Source organism: Falco peregrinus, chromosome 2, assembly GCF_023634155.1.
Source record: "Falco peregrinus isolate bFalPer1 chromosome 2, bFalPer1.pri, whole genome shotgun sequence".
NCBI lineage: Eukaryota > Metazoa > Chordata > Aves > Falconiformes > Falconidae > Falco > Falco peregrinus.
Window position 1 is genome coordinate 18,425,868 of NC_073722.1, and position 20,036 is coordinate 18,445,903.

The 20,036-nt window shown below is 42.9% G+C and overlaps 3 protein-coding genes across 8 annotated transcripts in view; 1 reads left to right on the forward strand and 2 right to left on the reverse strand.

Annotated features, from left to right (window-relative positions):
• Positions 1 to 3,616: 3,616 nt before the first annotated feature.
• Positions 3,617 to 13,347, reverse strand: COPS4 (COP9 signalosome subunit 4). Its single transcript, XM_055796230.1, has 10 exons — positions 13,077 to 13,347; positions 11,747 to 11,826; positions 10,809 to 10,960; positions 9,422 to 9,525; positions 8,409 to 8,562; positions 7,121 to 7,271; positions 6,577 to 6,747; positions 5,120 to 5,235; positions 4,691 to 4,775; positions 3,617 to 4,190 (listed from the first exon to the last, which is right to left on the reverse strand). The coding sequence occupies exons 1-10, from the start codon at positions 13,148 to 13,150 to the stop codon at positions 4,057 to 4,059; spliced, it is 1,221 nt and encodes a 406-aa protein (XP_055652205.1). The 5' UTR covers positions 13,151 to 13,347; the 3' UTR covers positions 3,617 to 4,056.
• Positions 13,348 to 13,544: 197 nt separating this feature from the next.
• Positions 13,545 to 20,036, forward strand: part of LIN54 (lin-54 DREAM MuvB core complex component) — a 41,521-nt gene continuing 35,029 nt past the window's right edge. For 5 of the 6 annotated variants that reach the window (XM_055796223.1, XM_055796228.1, XM_055796226.1 and 2 more), the window contains exon 1: positions 13,545 to 13,768. The gene's annotated coding sequence lies outside the window, so the exon portion shown is untranslated. Of the gene's footprint in view, positions 13,769 to 14,226; positions 14,352 to 20,036 lie in introns of those variants that run through there. The other variant, XM_055796225.1, reaches the window with a different exon arrangement.
• Positions 13,793 to 15,922, reverse strand: LOC129783982 (basic proline-rich protein-like). The gene is made up of 2 exons (XM_055798056.1): positions 15,890 to 15,922; positions 13,793 to 14,806 (listed from the first exon to the last, which is right to left on the reverse strand). The coding sequence occupies exons 1-2, from the start codon at positions 15,920 to 15,922 to the stop codon at positions 13,793 to 13,795; spliced, it is 1,047 nt and encodes a 348-aa protein (XP_055654031.1).

Here is a 20,036-nt window from a genome sequence, read left to right on the forward strand (position 1 = left end):
AGCTGCTGCTTTTGGCTCCTGCATTAGGTCAGGCCCTGGCTGAAGCAGGAAGGATACCTGGTCTGACAGTGGGACTTGGGCTCAGAGGCGTTACTTCTGCCCTGTTAACATGTTGTTAAGTTATCACCAAAGGTCATCTTGGTTTTGAGGCTAAAGATGGCCACATGGGTTTCTCCTCTCAGAAATATTCCGTAGATCTATGTATTGCTTTCCAGAAGTCACTCCTGGCCCACAGGAAGAAAAGATACTCCATTGTGAACACACTCTGGTACGGTTTTTTTTAGAAGTGTCTTCTCCCTCAAGTAGCAGAGTGAAGCAGTAAATGCACTAAATGAGATATGTATGAATGGCCTACAAAGCACACCTCCATCTGCAAAGTGCATGCTCCCAAGAGAAGAGCTGTGTGCAGAAGTCAATGTGACTCACTTTTCAGGATAGAAAAAAGTATTTGTAAGATAATTAAGAACCAGGAGGCTCCCGACTAATATTGACTACGTCCACATTTGTCTTGAAGGGAGAGAAAATTCTTAGCCAGTACCACTTTGAACAACTTATAAGTAATCTTTCATGAAAACATGTGGTCAAAATACCCTTCATCCTTGACTATTTACGTCACTATTTTGCTCATCCTTTTTTGATGGTCTTGGACTAAAATATCCAAGAATAGTCACATAGTTAAGAATAACATTACAATTGAGTCTAAACTCACGTGACAATTTCTTACTGAGTAGGAGTGTAAAGATGCTTTGAAACACCATGCCACTCAGTGATCTAGATGTGTAATAAGTATAGCAAGTGTGCATGGTCTGTTTTTTTCCTGTATTACAGAATTTGATTAGATAGCAAGTACTTGCTGCTGTAAAATTATTTGAAAGAGCAGTGATGTGCTGTCACCCTGAGCTTGACATCCTGAAGCCTTGTGAATTCCTTTCTTGAGGGATGTTTGCCTTGTCATCCAACTCTGTTGCTTCTATAAGCAATTCAAGAACTGAAAAGTATGAAAGTAGCTTGGATCCACAGTATGTACCTAGACAGGCGATTGAGTGAACGGAGTTTCCAACAGAATGGAGATAAGAGTCTAAAAGCCTCTGAAGACTCAAATGTTTGTCATGTTTAAAAAAAAAACATCAACAGCAGAAATAGAAAAAGAGTAGCTTAGTCTATTAATTCTGCGAGTGCCAATATCACTAAATGCTTCACTTCTTTTATCAGCCTGTTAAATAAGGTACTTACTAATAGCAAATATAAAATTTGCAGGCTGCTATCCTTCCTATGTTAAAGTTCCAGTACCATGCAAACCCTTGTTGGTTGTTTTTTGTTTGGGAAATGGTGGCTTCCTCTACAACTGTTGCTTTCAAATGCAGATGGTTCTGAAATTGTTTTTTTTCTCCCAGACTGAACAGTGAAATGAGTGAAATGAGTGAGTATTTTATTGCAATAGGGCTAAATTTCCATTACTGCAAAACTAAAAATTCATCTCCTTGTAGGATTTAACAAGTAAGAGTTTGTGCATCCAATTTAACCCCAAATCCCTAAGTAATGTAAGTTTCATGGGTCACTTAAGTATCCCGGGGGAAAAACAATATTAACAAAGTCAAAACATAAGCAATAATTTCTGGATAAGCCAGGCACTTACTCCATAAAGAAATGAGACAAGGTGTCTGATCCTCTGTAGAACAGTTGTTAACTAAGTTTACACTGCAATTCTCAAGCTGTAATGGTATGACTAGTTAAGGGAATTAGATCTACCACATCATTTGAAGTTTCCATTATAATTATGAAATAACCCACTGGACTTCAATGTCCCTAATCACAAATTTTTGAATGCTTTATTTTTTCTGCTCATACTAATTAGATGACTACTTGAGTAATTACTAGATACTATGTATCTAGCTGTCTTACATTGTCTACATATACTTTTTGACATATAGTTGCCTTTGAAGTAATTGGGAGAGTTGAGAGGAAAAAAGGTCATCTGGAAATAAAAGAAGCAATCCAATGAACAGCCAAAGCGAGTCCTGACACAGCTGCCTTGGAAAAAGTGGTACAGCAAAGATGCGTACAGTGCACCTCAGGACTTGCTTGTGGTCAGTATGGCCTTTATTGCCATCTACTGAAATACCACCATCTTTCCTGCAGCAAATAAATTATTTACTTCTGCTGTGTTAGAGGGTAATGCAGGAGGCTATTTAGTATTACAGATGACCTTTGTGAGTATTGGAGGTGAGCATCCAGAGTGCCAGGCACGGACTCTAGTGACAGGAGACCCTTACACTGTATTATGTCAGCTCATACTGAAGGACAACAGACACTCAACTTCTGTCTGTAATAAGGATCTGCAAAATCTTCCACCTCTACTCTTCTACAGCAAACTTGTCAAGAGGTGGGCAGCTCCTTCCTGCTCCCACAGCTGCTGTCACCACTCTCTCCCAGAGAAACTCAAGGATGCTACCAACTGGGAGCCATTGTAACTTACTTAGCCAGTTGTTCTGGGACTCAGAAACGTCACCTGCCAGGCTGACAGAAGTCCATACTATTTATGGATGAACTCCTCTTCACTAGGCTCCTGGCTTTTCTAAAAGTCTCAACAGCACTACAAATATAAATGCATAAACATGTTTAAAAAACAAAAAGGCAAAACAAAAATGAAGGCATTTGAGTTGTGAATTAAACCACAACCTTTCACTCTTAAGACATCAACATCCTCTAGATCTTGAGACAAAAAGACTACAATGAACGCAGACTGAAAACTCATTAACAGTATTATTACTTCACTGAAATGAAAAAGGAACTAAGGTAATTCACATTAAAGCTGGAATTACAACCTAAACAAGATCACCTCAAACTGAAACATAATCTCTGGGCAGGAACAGCTATTGATGAAACTCTGCCTTGGCTCTCCATTACCAGATGAGCTCTTGATGGAAACCTCTTCAGTCAACTGCACAGTAAGACTCCATGTACAGCTGACAGATTGTAAAGATGGGTATAGTGTACAGCTCCAGACTGACAAACATCAGAAGGGCCACTTTGGCATTTTGTTGCTGGGCATATGCATTTAAAATTAGTCCTGCTTATCACATGAGACCTTCACCTCATCATCCTATCTCATTATGTAAGTAATAGGCACAGTATTCTCCAGCCACTCCAGTTTCACGTGTTTAATTTTTTGTACTGCAGAATACTTACCTGTCAAAGTCTTTTGTCACACCTCTAGTTCCAAAAAAACACTGGATAATTTTGTAAAATTATCAATTCATGCTGACCTAGAAAATAAAACAAAAAGCATGCTTGGCTTACCTTACTTGGCATGTGCTATGTTCTCAACACTGTCACTATCAGTGCAACAAGCTCTCTTGGGAACGCTGGTCTCTGCCCCATCTCTCAGCACAGATAAGTCTGCACCCTCCCGCACCAGTGCGGGAGAAGGGTCAGTATTTCCTTCAGCTAAGATTTCAGGCTTGCATTTTATAAACAGAGGAGGAGGAAAAAAGGTGGTTTTCATTTAACATTTTTCAGGAGCTGAAACTGACAATTCAGAAAAAAAAAAACCCAACTTACTTCAAGTTATTGCTTAAGTTAAAAAAAAAAAAAAAACAACAGGCCCCTACAACACTTAAACCAAGTGGCTCATTCCAAGCTTTATTAGAATAATTACAACTAAAAGAAACATGGCACTTACATTTTCACAGCAGAACAAGCACCATAGGAAGTAATGGGCTACAAAGCTATAGCAATATAGTGGAAAAAAAAAAAAAGTAAAATTAAATAAACCAAAACCAAAGCTTGCTGCAGACATTACAGCTGCTTTTGCGTGGAAACTACAGCTTTCAGGACAGTAGAGTGCAATGCAGAGGCAGCAACAGCATCATTCTATGCTCAAGAGAACTGGGGGACTGTCACACCAAACACTGTATGACCTAATTCTTAGCCACAGTGAAAGCAGAAGGTAGGGAAATAAAAGTGGGTTATTCATTTGGTTCACAGTCCTACTCAGTTCCCTTCTTCCAGCACAGCAGGCAGTTGACTACCTCCATTCAGACAACTGCTGCACAGTCACTGAGCCATCTGGGCCTCCATTGCCTGCGCTGTCCATTCTGGGGCTGTCTGACTTATCTTCTCCAGCAGGTTGTTGACCTGGAAACACAGTGACTGAATCTGCTTGTCCCAAGTTGGCAAAGCTTCACGAGCTGCAAAAAAAACACAAAACAACCAGCCCACACAAAAGTTAATTCTTAGCTTCTTAGCAATTTCCATGTCTTTTCAACTGTAACCTTTTCTTCTGCCACTGCCCTCACCTACCTCACAGAGGAAGCCTTCCTTGCAGCTACATCATGCTTATTTCTGTATTCGAAACCTACAATGATTCTGGCTGTCTGTTACAAGCATAAGTCCTGCATTGCAAATTAGAACTGAACAGAAAACTTCCTGGTGAACCTGTTCCTACAAGTAGACTGCTGGAATAAATTCACATTTTCCTGGGGGTAAGAAAATACATAGCAGGGAGGGTGGGTGAAGTGTGGTCCTCCATTATGGCAAACTCTGCCACCTCCTGATTGCAGCAAGCTCACTTCAGATGGAAGATGGTAAGAAACCAATTTCTTTATCCTGTAAGGCAGCAAACTGAAAAAGCTCACTCTGAATAGTGCTAAAAAATAACATACAGAAATATTACTGTGGTCAAACTTACTCTCAAAATGAACAATTCCATCAATTTGATCAATGAATCCATTCATGCGACCCTCAGTTATCATCTGAGAAGCTATCTTTTCTGCCTGAAATAATGAAGAAAGATATTAGAAACTACTTTTCTTCCAAAAGAAGTTAAAAATTATTACGACTTGATAGTCCTTGTGGGTTTTTCAACAGCTCCATGCATTGGTAGGGGAGGAACCTACAGACAACAATACAATTATGAAATGATTGGACATACTATCAGTGGCATCTAACTCCACCATTGTTAATTTCACATCATGTACCTTTCCTTGTCATAAGATGTGCTAGATATTTAAACTTCCTCATAGTATGGAAGTTTTCATTATTTCCTAATATTGAACACAGCTGTTTTCTCATGTCTCTGATGCTCCTTGTTTTTACAAAGGAAGTAGAAAACTGATACCTTAGCTGCAGGGATTTCCAGTAATGCTCCAAGCTCTTCAAAAGTAATGTTGTTATAAAGTTTGCTTGCAGATAGTAAGTTGTGTTCAATAACAGCTCTGTCCAGGATACTGGAACCTTAGGGTTAAATGAGAAAAACATCCATTACTGTAAGATTGAAATACTTGGTTTATGTTGTAGAGCAGACTTTTTTTCCCCCCAAGGGGGAAAGTGAGCAGAAGGTATGCCACAGAGAGGAAAGTGAAAAAAAAAAAAAAAGAAATGGATGGCATGTGGTTGACTTTAGAGACAAGTAGCTTAAACCCTTTTATTTGATTTCTAGAATAATCAAGTGGAGCCTTTGGTTTTGCCAGAAGACTCAGCACCCGAACTGAGGGAGTTTGACCTCCTGTGATCAGCTCCTAGCTTGACAAATGGAAAGATCATTGCTGGGGTTTTTTTTTAATTCATTACAGCTCTTAGGGGTACAATTAACCTCTCTTATGGTGCTTGTACGGTGATAAACCCTCATCTAATCTCTCTCTTCTTGATTTAATGGTTTAACTCATTTGCCTCTTAACTTCCAGTTGAAGATAAGCATATTATTAAATACCAACTAACTTGCATTCTTTAACTTATATGGACAAAAAGAACAGGTTATAAATAAAGAACAAACTGACCCAAGGAAAGGGCTGCAGCTTATTTTTAGTAAGTACCTTTAACCAGTTTTCACCTCTGTGATTACACAGTTGTTTAGCTGCCCTTAAGTAATGAGGATTGTTCACTAGGAAGGTTTTCCTGATTAAGAGGTATTTCACGTTTATGTATTTTTCCACTTCAATATTTATTCTAATCTAGGAAATAGAGACCAGTGTGTTTAAGATTCCAGTGAAGTCATTACTTCACATTACTTCTCACTTTTCAGAGGTTCCAGGAAGAACAGAGCTAGTAAGATCTCAGCAAGAAGGACCAGAAAACAATTTGGAGATACTGTGAGGTCCAAGTCATCCCTTCACTATCTGCCATCTTCCTGTCAAGTCAGGAAGCAGTTCAAATAAATTTATCATCCACACAGACCACTGACAGCCTACATGCAAGTCACATATTTCTAGGCACCCTATTTGTAACAGTGCCTTAGAACTGGAGAAGCTCAAAAGGACAGACTCAAAGTATGAGGCAAGGTTAGAAATACTTGCAGGTTGTCAGTGAAGAGGACTGTACATGGACACAGAAACATTTTTACACATTATCTTCCACACGAGTATTTCAAAACCTTAATAGCCAATCAGAAAGATTAACTATGGCTAAGAAGCTTTACTATTAAGCTACACTCATGAGGGTAATATGCTGGGAAATAATTTTAAAATAATCATATAAGCAAGACTAAATTATTTTCCATCACATTTCTTGACTGCATTGGGCAAGTCTAATTCATGTGGATGAACACCTAGCATTACGAGGCTTTAGAGAAATACATACCATCAGCTGTAGTTGCCTTCTGGTGAGGCATTAGCATAGCTGCAAACTCTTGCAGTTGATTTCCACGGATAATTCTGTCGAGATACATTTTCTCCAAGATCCCATAGGCTGCAAGCTGCTGGCATCTCTCATCCTTGAAAAGTGTAGCAAGCATGCGAGAACGCTGTTGTCCTAGGAGAGTAAGGAATCATCCTTATAAGCAATCAACAAATCATTGAGTCTTTAAACAACAGACAGTTATAATCTTTTTTTTTTCTCAATACATGCAATTAACCAACAAAGCTTTACCAAAGGAGCTCAGCTGTGTTCAGTTCCAAAATACTGTTTGCTACTGACTCTTTTGCACCTTTAGCCAAGATGCCACCTTATCACTAGCAAAGACACAGAATTAATCCAACTCTGAGTTAACAGTATGCCAACAGGTAATTTTGACATCACATTTGCAATTCTGAATCCCTCCCCACAAGTAATCCAGCAGCTGACTTGCTTCAGGGTATATGAAATACATTGGGTCTTTTACACAAAAACATAATGTGTATTTTACCTGCTGATGCCAAAATAGTACAGTGCAAAGCATGCTTCAGTGCCTCCAGTCGCTCAGTTTCATGGACTATGCTCTTATAGGAGAGCTCATTGTATCTTTGGGCAGCCTCAATGAACTTTCTTCTGTAATCAAGAACTCGAGCATAGCAAACCTAGAAAGAATGTCTGTTTCAGAAAAGAAAACTAACAGGGGTGGTTGCATAATACAGGTGTGTATAAATTGCCCCATTATCAAGTGACAACTCCCATAAATTTTGCTCTGCTGCATCCTAGGGAAATCTGTGTCTTCAAATAATTAGCTTGACTTGTAAAGCTCTTGCTGAAGTATTATGGAAAGCATTGGAAAGGGCATTTCCCAGCACTAATCACATGTTAAACACTGCAAATATCTAAAGGCCAAAGACTAATGAAATATTGTACAGCTGATATTGTAGCTATGCAAGCTTCCCCTTCACTACCAACACTGACAGCTAGCAGCACTTAGGTAGCAACTTACACATTTCAAGTGTTTGCTTCTCCCTTTCAGAACCACTGGCAGCATTCAATATTTCTTCTCTCCCTTCCTTTGTGCTTTTATAACGCTTACAGAAAATATTTACACTTTCAAATGAGTGCACACTTTAAAACATAGCACAGAGGGGAAGAAAAAAAGAAAAGGGAAAACCAACAAACCAAAACCACCACACCCTGAGCTACAGCTCAGGGCACATCTGCTTTGTGTTGTAAAATTTTAAACACCACCACACCTGATTGGTAATACTGCACTACAGTTATCACTGCTCATCTCAGTTACTAAAATAGTTTGAGAAATGAGTGTACAACTTACGTATACAGTAAACCCACAAATAAGCAGAAAGGTCAACAGTTACTTTACTACTTGAGACTTACAGCTACTTCTATGGATAGGACTTACTATTTAATTATTGGGGGGGGGGGGGGGGCTTCCATTGTCCCCAATATCCAATATTGGATTTTTCTCCCCTCTTAGATTTACAAAGGAGAAGGTAGGTAGTATTTCCAACAATATTTCAGATGTTTTAAAGCCTAAATTTTATTTCCAATCAGCACATTTGGCATTTCAGGAACCTTCACAGACTTAGCACCATATCATAAGGATAGAACTTTTTAATTATTGCTAAGATGTAGCTCTCAAGCTCCCAAAACCATTTAGAAGCTTTTCCCTTTGTCTCTTTCCTCATTATGAAAGTTTTAGTGGCACTGCATAAACACATCTCAATGTGGAATCATCTACCTTCAGAAAGAGAAAGCAATAAAGTAAGTCAGACAACCTTATAATGGATTTGCAGCTGTTCATTAGTTGATTCATTCTGAAGCAAGGAAGCTCGATTAATATAAGCTTCTGCTTGAACTGGGTCATCATCCTCCAGATACAGCCTGGCAATTTTCAGGTAGGTCTCCAGTTTATAATCTACATTGTACTGTCTGTAGAGAAACAGAAAATCAAGTGCTCAGAGTTGCTCCACAACTACCCTTGCTCTTAACCGTTTTAAACATCTATTACAATTCTTTAGCACTTGGCAACATTTGTTTTACTCTGCTTTCTTCTTCCCTAATATGAAAATTAGTGCTCTCGGTTTAGAGTAAGGAAATCTGAAATGAATGCTAATATAGAACCAGCTCCTACAACCATCAGCAGAAATAATGCTGTCTACCGAGACACAAATGCGTACTCTAATAATATGCTTTTAGTAGACTGGAATTTGCCTTAAGTGGTGAGCCACTAGAGTTAAGAAGCAAACTTGCACTGGAACAAATAGACACTAAACAGGCAAAACCTACAGCAATTCCTTTATATGCCTACAGAGAAAGGACAGAAAGGACAGCCAGTGAAAAGGAACAGCAAGGTTTCTACACTCAAAGAAAAACCAACACAAAACCACAAACTCACAAACAAAACCTCACAAGAAAACTCAACTGTATTTGTTAGTATCCAATTTCAAACAACGTCTTCATTTTGAACTGTAAAAGTGAACACGTGGAAGAACTGCCACCTTTCAAGAACCTCAGAAGCATTCCGGTAAATAGCCTTCTTGATAGTATTTTATCAACAAGACTAACAGGTAATGCAAAACTTCTGGTGCAGTATTCTGACCCACTGAACTGTTTACCGTAATGTACAGTCATCATACTATACTTTTGTCATCTCGCAGCAGGTTCTGGCCTGAACTATCGAAACTCTGGAAAAATATGCAACCCCAAAATTCTCACTCACTGGTCTAGTTAAGTACAAGGGGAGCAAGTGTATTTAATACCACAGAACTGTGTCTAGCAGAGTACTTACTTTTGCCCTGTTTCTAAAGGGATCCCCACCAATACTTGTGCTGCATTTCTCCAGTCTTCTTCTTTCTCATAGATTGATGCAAGATGTTGCCTTATTGAAGCGACCTAAACAATAATAAAATCAATAGTAAATGCTATGAAAGTTGAATGGTTCTGTATTAACTTTCACAGTATTTGTTTTTGTTCATTAATCCCCTCAACACACCCCAGCTTTACAGACACAGCAACCTGCAAGCATGCAACTCTTCCTGCATGAGGAGTCCTGAGTGAGACTCCTGCATCAGGCTTTAATACCAAGCTTTTTAAATATGAGTGCTGATTTGATGCATTTCCACTTAAACTTGTGACAAGATCAAAGGAGCTTATCTTCAAGGAGCAATAAGTAGTAACCTTTTAGAAAGTTTTTTAAAAGATGAAATAAAGCTTCCAAGAACTGGAGCACCAAGATTCACAAACTATTTCTTGCTGTTATACCTCATATCATGCCCATGAGACATGAACAAGGTGACTTATGATTAGATCCTAACACACACACTTCTACTTTGTAGAGCAGCTGTCAGCAGGTAAAAACATCAGTGCTTATAATCTGGGTTTTGTAAGCAGAAGTGTGGGTAAAAAAAAGAAATCATCTCAAATCTTGGATTTAATTTATGCATAATCCTTATAACATAGGCAAGCATGTTCAGTTAAAGAAACTGAGTAAAGAAACAGTTAAAGAGTAAAAGCTGCTTAAAAAGACAAAAGATAAAGAGAAGCAAATACAAATCATGACACGAACTCCCTTGCTTTTCTTCTTGAATACTAGATCCTAAAGGCTTTTTATATAAATATCTTCTGTAGGAACTCTCAGATCACAGTGAATACTCCTAAAACAAAACCAGGACCTGAACTGAAAAAGAACTGCAGCATGTTGATTAATTAACGATAACTGGGATTCCAAGAAAACATTTTTTCCTGGTAAAATGATTATACTAACACACACACACACATACTTATTTTGAAACAAAAGCTATTTGTCAGAGCTTCTCTCTTTACATAACCTGCCTGTTCCATTAGTTGGGTAAAACAATATAAGGAGTACCAGTCTGTCTCTCAATAGTACCTCCAGTAGCTTAAGCGTTGTTTCATTTTAAGAAGCCATTTTCTGGTAGCAAAGGAATTACATGAACAGCATTCCAATGAAGAGACAAATTCTGTATTCTTCGCATTTCCTAAATACTATGCATTTAGCTCAGGTTTTGCATGTACAGGAATGCAAAATTGGACTCTTAAGTAGGAATATCTGTTTTGAATAGCTTTCTTAAAGATTTAAAATAGTCAGCAGATAAGGGCAAAAAAACCCAAAGCCAAGCCTGCAAACAAAAAACCCCTCATCACGGATCTCTCACCTGCTCTTCAAATGAAATAACTCTAGGCTGTATTTTTTCCAAGGTGAAGTGGTAAATTTCTTTGGCTGTGCTGTCAGGAAGACTTGGAAGATGGGTACAGAAATCTGTCAGCAGCTGACGTGAGATCACTAGACTGACATTCTCATTCACCACTGGTTCAGAGACAACACATGGAAGAAAAAACAAGATGGATGCAATGCTTCTCAGTGCCTTCACTGTAAGTGATTATTTACTTTTATATTAAATTTTAATATTTCAAGGTTTTAAATCTGTATCCAAGCAAAGGGTGGGGTTTTTTTCTTTGTTTTTAAAAGGTGATTTTTTTTCTCTCAGAAACTGTTTGTTTACACTAGAGGTCACCAGAGTTCTAACCCCTCATAGATAATAATGAATTTCTCACTTTGATTTACAGTTGAGAGAGATGTTACCTTCTGAATCACTTTTCTGTTTCTGAAAGATCTTGGACAAAGTAGAACTTTAGGCCAAAGTTCACTAAGTTAAGAATAAACTTTCAAAAAATACAACCATTTATACATGTATTCAATAAACCAAATATCCAATACAACACAAAAAAACCCCTAACCATTTATTCTTAACAATTTTTCAAGCAAACTCAAGATGGGAGAAGGACGTTGTTAGTTTAAGTATTGCTTGGCATTCAGTATCAATTTTAGCATTCAACAGAGAATACTTTTTCACCTTCCATCACTGTCACATTGACAGGTTGGAAAGTTATAATAACTAACAAAGCTTACAAGTCCATTCTCCTATACCTTCTGAATGTGGCAACAATGGTTCCTCTTCTAGTTGTTTTTGAGTTCCAACAGGATCAACATATCATGTCTTTATGTAGCCTCACATAGAACTAAGAAATACGTAATCCCACAGACCTCTGACCTTCACTCAAGTGTGCAACCAATTATACCAAATGCACTTACTTGCTTCCACAAAAGCTTTCAAAGCTTCAAGTTGTTCTACACCTGACAGCTGAATAGCTTTTTCCAATATTTGACGATACCTGTCCACAGATTTAAAAATAAATAAATAAATAGAAATCACTCAAAAGACACATTTTTTCACTAACACTGTTTGTTTCTCTGCTTACTTTCTATGTCAAAGTCCTAACTTTGCTTGTATTTTCTATACCTTTAAGGTGGCAATTTTCCAAAGTGTTTGTACTCAAATGTAAGAAGATTCACCTCAAGTTGGTATCTGGCTCTTTTTAAATCCCAGGACTAGATTCTCAGATAACATAGCTCACCATTTTGTTATTTGTAAATATATGTGCAATTCTGAAGGTTTAAAAAAAAAAATCCACATCCCTAGGATAGTGCACAGAAAAAGTAATTAAAACTGTATCACTCATGGATTAATAAAGTTAGTCAAATGTGCAAAATGCCTTATTCAATGAGAATGAGAACAGTGTTGGGAGCGGAAGATAAACAGAACGTTATGGCCACTTGACATGAGCACTGGCACAGCTGTTTTTAAGTGTTAATTTCTGCAAAAATATCAACTCCCGTTTTCACGCTTCATAAACCTAACTAAACTTGGCCTGGGCCACAACCTCAGTGTGCGCAACACTGATGAAGTATTACAATCATACTGAAGCCACATTTTGAGGGGATTATTTCCAAACTTTTACACGACGCTCCTTCAAGTGAAGCAATTCCTCTAGAAAACAAGCAACGGGACTGGAACTTGCAGAATTTCAGTTGACTGACCGACATCTGACTGAACCCTCGCGGGAGAGAAAAATCTATGTGACACATTGCACCACGAGTAGCTCAAACCCTAAGGTTTGCCCTCCAAAATACCCACCTATAGAAAATATAGAACAATAATAACGATGGTGGAGTTAGTGACGCATCTACAGCAGTCGAGAAAAACTAATTTCCCCGCCTCACCATCCCCGCGGGGCCGGCGGGCAGGCAGCGGGGCGCTAAGGGGCGGCGGGCAGGCGTGAGGGAGCCCCGGCGGAGGGCCCAGGCCCCGGGCGGCTGCTTGCGCCAGGGCACCGCCCGCACACTGCAAGCCGCCGTTAGCGACGGCGGAGAAACAAATAAATAAAAAACTGACAGAACCACCTGGTGAAATCTTTCCTCCCGCCCTCTTTTTACTTAAAAAAAAAAAAAAAGCGCGGCCGTTGGGAAGAGCCGCCTCGCCCTGTGAGGCGAGTATGCGTGCCAAGGATACTGTGGTGGGGTCCGCCACCTCCCCCGCCCCAACGGCCGCTCATCTGCCTCGCCCCGCCACGGCGGTACTCACTTGCCCGCCAGGTCCTTGTGAGAGCCGCTGGAGTTCATCAGCTGCGCCAGGTCCTGCCTCACCGCGGCCGCCATCTTCACCCACCCGCCGCCGTCCCCCTGGCCGCCGCAGACCTCCTCCTACCATAGAGAGCCGCGCCGCGGGAAGGCTAGAGGGGCGGCCGCGCGGCGGGGTCACGTGGGCGGGGAGCGCCCGCGCGGGCAGAGCCCGGCCGCGGAGATAACGCCCGGGCAGGCGCCCCGGGGCCGCAGGGCGGCACGCGCAGGGAGCGAAATACGGGCGTCTGCAGCCGCGCGTGCGTGTGGGTGGGCGCGCGCACCGGCAGCCCCAGCGCGCGGCGAGGCTGGATCCTCCTCCCGTGGCGCGCGCGGCCCCGGAAGCGGGCCGTCTGGCGCGGGGTGGGGCGGGCCCGGAAGCGCGGGGCGGGGGCAGCGCGCGCGGGGCGCTGCGCCGGTGGTTGCCAGGGCGGCGCGGCGCAGTATTATGGGATGCGGCGGGGGAATGGCGCGGGGCGCGTGATTTTGAACAAACACGGCGGCTTCGTCGCGGGCGCTGCCGCCGCCGCGGCCGCCGGGCGCGGTAGCGGAGGAGAGGGGACCGGCGGCGGCGCGAGGCGCGGAGGGCGCGCGGCGACGGAGAAAGGTAGCGGCGACGGCGGAGGAGGAGGAGGAGGAAGAGCGCCCGCCCGCCCGGTGAGTGCGAGGGGCGGGAAAGCGTTAGAGGGAAGAAGGGGGCGCGGGCACGGCTCCGCTGGCCGGGAGCGAGCGGCGGAGCGCTGACAGCCGCCCGCCGCCGGGAAGGCGCAGGCCCGGCCCTACTGGGTGCGCTCCCTGCGGCGGGGCGGGCTCCCGAGCGGCCCCGCCGACCTCCCCGGGCTTGCGGGGACAGCCGCGCCAGTCGCTCCGCCGCCGCCGGGGATGCCGGCTCGGCGGGTCTCGTAGCCGCTGCTCCCTGCGACCAGCTGCCCCTGCAGCTGCGGCGGGCCGGCGGCCAGGCTCCCCTTCGGAGCGGGGATGTGTGCGGGACGCGCCGCCGCCCCGCTCCTCGCCTGTCCGGAAGCGGCCGGGGTTTGGCGGCGGGACAGTTGGTGGGGTTGGGGGGGGGGGGCGGTGGCGGGGCGGAGCGGCCGGGTGCTGCGGCGGGGGCAGGTGCGGCGGGGGCGGGCCGCTGGGGGCGGTGGTGACGGGGTGAAAATGGCGGATCTTTCGAAATACGGCGGCGGCCGCTGACGAAGCCCGGCGCCTCCCGACCGCCCCCGCGCCGCCCGCCGGTGAGGTGAGGCCCGGGGGGGGCGCGCGGGGGGAACGGCCGCCCTGCGCGGGGAGCGGCGGCCGGTGCCGCTGGGGCTCGGCGCGCCGGGCCTGGGCCCGGCTCCCCCGGGACAGCGCGTCCGGCGGTGGGGACCTCTCGGGGCCGGGCGGTCCCGGTCCCCCGGCCGTGCCGCGGCGGCGGGACGCGGCGGCAGCCGGTTTAGGCCTGGGGACGCTCTCTTCGCCCAACCCGCCGGCGCGGGCCGCTGGAGGGACCGGGCTGCCCCGCCAGGACCTGCCCGACTCGGTGCGGGGTGTCGCTGTCCCGCCTTTGTCTACGGGGACGCTCGCCGGGGCTCTGCCCCGCGGTGGGGGCGAGTGCCGCGCTTCCTTCGCTCGCCCGAGCGCCAGGGCGACCTGCGCCTGCCGCGTGCTGCCGGGCGGCCGCCCCGTGGGGAGGGGAATTTTCACCTGGACCGTCTATCGGGGTAGTCCCAGCTTCTCGCCTTGTCGCCTTGGCTTGTTATTGGTGTATTGATGGTCAGGACGCCTTTGTGAATTACGTGTGGCTGTCACTTCGAAGCGTATCATGTAAAAATTACATAACGCTTGGTGTGGATGTTCCGAGTCCTGCGAAGCGCTGCGGGATGGAGAACGTGTGAAATCGGCCGCTGGAACGTAGTGTGCCCAGGAGGAAAGCTCTCTGATTTAAGATTTCAAGTGAAGAAAGAACAGATATTTAAATGGTATTTCATCAGATGATTCTGAACAGTTGATAGAAATATATTACAGCCACTGTAGAAAATACTGAATATACAAGAATAATTTGGAATTGTCTTTGCAATTTTTATATAAAGCTGAGAGTACTTCTTTTGTTGGGAAATCCTTTTGTAAAATAAAATACATTAGATGGACTCATCTGTCTTTATTCTCCAAGTAATCCAGTTTACATATGTGTCAGCAAGCGGTAACTGTTGGTTACATGCCTTGTACAGGCTTGTGTCAACCTATAGAGAGACATACAGCAGTGTTGCTCTCTGTAGGCCAAGCACTCTCAAAGGCTGCCTTGAAGAGCATGTTAGAAAATACAGCCTAGCTTCTCAAAGTGGTTTAAAAGGTACTTCACACTTGTTGTAATGCAGTAAGCTTCAAAAGTTTGTTATGCAAGGTTGACTGTTCAGATTATGTATCAAGAACAACTTGCTGTTTTTTCGTTTGCTTATGCTTCTGTTATGTCCAAGCTCAAACAGTTTGTAACCGAATGCTCTGAATGGTTCGGCTTGAGTTCTCAAAAAGCTTTAAGTGGTTTCAGGTTGAGTCTCTGCTAACCACGCTTAAATTTGAAGTGTGATGAAGAGTGTTGTCAGATTTTAGCTTTAGAGACATTTTACCTCATGCGTTGGATATCTTTTACTTTAGGTTTTGAAAAGCAGTAAAAGCCCCTTAGATTCTTTTCCCTTACATGTATTTGAAAAATGTCTCGTGGGAGGCAAAAAAAGAAGCAAGGTAGACTGGGGGGATGTGTTTAGATTTCTGCTTCAGCAACCAGCTGTGCTTCCTTACCTGTAGCTTGGTCTGCTTTTGCTTCATTGCCATTCCTGCGCTATAGGGGTAGCGCTTGCTCTCTTCACGTGCTGTTAGAAGTACATCTTCATGTCCTACAGATTTTGTATACTTACAGTGGTGGGATTCATAGAAAGTACCTAGGAGACAAACTCATGGTTGGTTGGACTTTTTTATTCTGAGCTGTAGGAGCTCCTGATAAGAAGTGGAAAACGTTCCTTGAACTCCCTGTTCAAGGGTTTGTATTTTACGTTACCAGGCCTTACATTTGAGAAGCTTGGTTTCCTCAGTTGCTTAGAAAACCAGTAAGCAGCATGTGGCTTTTGGTACAGCCTGTGGCTAGGCTTTCTCACTTGACAACATTAGAAAACATAAGTTTTTGTTGCACAGGCAAGAATGAGACTGCTGCAATAATCCCTTGATCAGTGATGGGGGTACATAGCTACATGAAGTGAGACATTCAGGTTTCTTGCGTTCCAGATCCAGATGTAGATTAGTGGCTTCTTAACTCCTCCAACTTGTGTGCCGTCCCCCTTCGGAAGCCGTACTTACGCAGTTGAATGTATTGCTAACCATGTGAGTGTTATGCCCTTAATTTTGGGCTCTGCTGTCATATGAGTTCAAGGCACATACCAGATCCCCATCTCTATGATCTGGCTGAGTTTGGGGTTTCTTTTTATTCCTTTGGAGTAACAGCAGTTTCTCCTATGGACTCAAGGAGCCTATCTAAGTGTTACGTTCCCATTTACTTTGGAGAAGATGTAGCTATGCACTGGTGTAATCCCATGAGTACCTGTTGCTGCTTTGCTGGTGAGAAGAATGGCTATATTCTTCCCTGGCAGCTTCTTCCTTTTCCATGCTTTCCCCTTCTCTTGTGCTTTGTAAGCTGTTAAGCAGCTACAGGTAGATCACAGTTCTACATTAGAGTACATTAATGAAGAACAAGACTGCTCCACATTAAAACTAAAGTGGCTTTTGTTCTAGGTTGGAATGAATCTGTACAAAATGGCCTGACATAGTCCAGTGTTCTGTCACTGTTCAAACAGTTGGTTTTATCTTCCCCTTGCCTCCATGCAGGGAGTATAAATGCCAAGCTGGGAGGGGAGGGAGGCTCCTGGGCTTCCCAAGCCCCCTGACTCAGCTGAATTTTTGGCTGTGGTGCAATTCCCTGGTGCTGTTCTGATGCTCATAGACTTCGAACCGAGTTATCGCAGCCCATTGACCCACCAGAACTTGCTCACTGCTATGTGAAGTAGTTTTCTTCCTGGGTTGAACACCAGCATCAGCAGCATGGAGAAAGCGGGGCCCACAGTTCGGTTTGGATGGCCAGCTTTAACCCAGCTTGGTTCCTTCATCTGGGCTGCCCTTGCAGCTACACAAATATTTGCTACCACAAGGAGGAGGGGAAATGTTTGTGTGGAAATGAATGGGCAGATGCCGAAGGAGGATGGGAGAGCTTTAGCTGTAGTGCCGGCTTAATATGCACAGGGAATTGGAGTACAAGGAAAGTAATGCTGCTGGTCATGCACACAGTGGTCTAAGTAGCAAAGGATGCTATTTGAAATAATAGTGCAACAAAGATACTGCTAGGATGTTTTTCACAGTAAATCCTAAAAAATTGTAGCAGGTGCTTGATTTATTACTATGTAATTAGCAGTTCACATATAAGGGTTTTTGGCTGTTGGTTTTCCTTTCAAAATTATTATAGAAGCTTAAATTACCCAGAACTTGCCAAGGGAAGAAGGATCTGCTCATAACTGGTATGTGGGCAAGTGGTTGGTTTGGGTATGTATTTCTCCATTCATTCTTAAAAAGAAAACAACATGGCAGTGGTGGCACAAGCTGTCTTATTTCCTATTAAAGAAAAACAACAAAAAACCCCACACCAAAATCTTGTATAATATAAAACTTTTATGTCCGTATCACTTTAACTGTTACTTTAAACATATCGAAGTTGCTAATTTGTGTACCTCGCCCGTCCCTCCAATGTGTTGCATACAGTTGTATGTATGCTGTGTCACGTAGGGAGCATTCGCTTAACAGAATGTAGAGTAATGGGAAGGGAATGGCGTGCGTTGGTTGAGTGAATTGTGGTTGCCTTGGGAACTATTATTTTGAATTTTGCAACTATAGATGGTTAAATTTGTGGTGAAGAACACCTGATACTTTCTTGGTGTTCCTTGTAACTGATGAAAAAAGACTGGATACTTAGAGTAGTTGTATATTCAGCATTTGATAAGGAGTAAGGTTGGGCTTTTTCCTTGCTGTAGTTAGACATTGGTGTTGTATTTGATAAATCTAGAACTACGATACTCTGGGAGGCATGTAGACAAACTGCCGTATCTTGTCATCTGTAGAGAATGAGAATGGCAAGTATTTTGTCTGTCTTAAAATGATTTGGTTTCACTCTGCTGTTACATGTGCAAACATGGTGAGTTTGCAGTCTTAAGTGATTAATTTTTTCACTTACCTTCTGTTAACTCTAGCTTTCTTATGCATTCATCATTTTTGTTGGTTTCATGACTTTTTTTTAAAGCAATCTCCTGGTTGGTTAGCTTAAACAAAAGACTGAAAAAATGTGGTGCTGAGTGATTCTGTAATTCTTTGCTTTACGACAAAACACATCTTTCCATTTTAGAGACGAAGTGTAAAGTGTCAGAGAGTAAGAAAATCGGGAATGCATAAAATGAATGACACTATTTTACCCATTATTGGAATGGTAGTGGAATTGAGGGATGGCAGTTAATTAGGATAATTGTAGGTAAAGTAAGATCACATACGTGTGGTTGTGGTCTTTCATTTGATAATATGCCGGCAGTATGGGGTGAATCTTGGGTATACATATACTTCTGTGAAAGCTTTTCTAGCAAATGAAAGAGACCATGTCCAGTGTCAGGAGTTGTAAGAACTGCATTTCCTGTTTTTCTTCACCATTGATCTTGGTGAATTTCAGTTACCTGGATTAGTTGGTGTGTGCTTGTATGTACTTGGCAGAAAGGGACTAAAGAACACAGCAAACAAGGAGATGAACTAGCATATTTGTTTTATTGTTATAAAATGACACAATACAATTATTTGTCTCTCTTTCCCTATCGATATCAACTTGGGCAAACAAGTGACCTTCACTTTCTTAACTGTGGATTGTTTCTGCTTTGCATGGGTAGGTGTTCTATAACACTTGCACTGTAAGCAGTCAAGAGTTTGTGGGAACTGTGAGCCTGTTTTTATGTAGTGAATTCAGTCTTTTCTTGAAATATGTTTCTTCTGTTTGCTGGGTTCATGTCTGGAACATTCAGTGAAGAGGGTTTTTTTTCCACTTGCCAAGAGTAGTTCTGGTGCCAGTGCTGCTAACTGGCAGTGGCAAAGGGACCAACAAGGCTGTAGTCAATTTAGCACCTACAGTGATATTAGCAAAGGTCACTTCTGTTTCCTGTGAAGAAAAAAAAAAATCAAACAATTGGATACGGGCTATGAATTCTCCTGGGAGAAGCAGAAAATGTGAAAGAAGGAAGCTACTTGTGAATTTTTACCATTGCTTCTGGAACAACTAGAGTAACTAAGCACTCATTCTCTCTGTTGAATGGGTAGGTGAGTTTTGATATTATGTCAGCAAAAAGATGTAAGTTGAATAAAAAGCTTTGATAAGTTGGTTGTCTTGGATTCTTAACAAAAATTCTTAGTGACATTGTTATCATGAGTTGTTACATTTGCCTCTACTTCTAATATTTGTTTATGGCTGCAAAATAAGCTTTGTCTGTGGAAGAGAGTTATCTCTTAGCAGTCCAGATAATAAGAACCTAGACTACACCCAGCAATGCAGATGCTATACAGTTTGGTACAAAGTCATCCCATAGTCACTTAAAAGTGATACTGCTGCTGCTCAGTTCATTTTGATATGCTGTAGTTTGATACAGAGCTGTTTAGCTGCGTGTCCTGAGCTGGATTCTGGGGGAACTTACTGAGAAAACCCTCTGATGCAGGTGCATTCAGCTCATTCTGGATATGTGGTGCTTTAACAGTGTAGCAAACACCTAGAGCAGCTGAGTCACAGCAGACAACCTGCTAAAGCTACAGGTTTGCTTTGATGTCCTGTCATCAACAACAAAACAACACTGTTAATTTCCAATCCCCAAAGTTATGAATTGAC

Excerpts from the sequence above, each read along its gene's own strand:
- COPS4 (XM_055796230.1), bottom strand. The coding sequence starts at position 13,150 with ATGGCGGCCGCGGTGAGGCAGGACCTGGCGCAGCTGATGAACTCCAGC. Across the intron at positions 9,526-10,808 it reads TTATTTCATTTGAAGAGCAG|GTCGCTTCAATAAGGCAACA; the intron begins GTGAGAGATCCG and ends ATTATTGTTTAG. Across the intron at positions 6,748-7,120 it reads TACTATTTTGGCATCAGCAG|GACAACAGCGTTCTCGCATG; the intron begins GTAAAATACACA and ends TTACTCTCCTAG.
- LOC129783982 (XM_055798056.1), bottom strand. The coding sequence starts at position 15,922 with ATGGCAATGAAGCAAAAGCAGACCAAGCTACAG. Across the intron at positions 14,807-15,889 it reads AAAAGCAGACCAAGCTACAG|ACGGTCCAGGTGAAAATTCC; the intron begins GTAAGGAAGCAC and ends CTACCCCGATAG.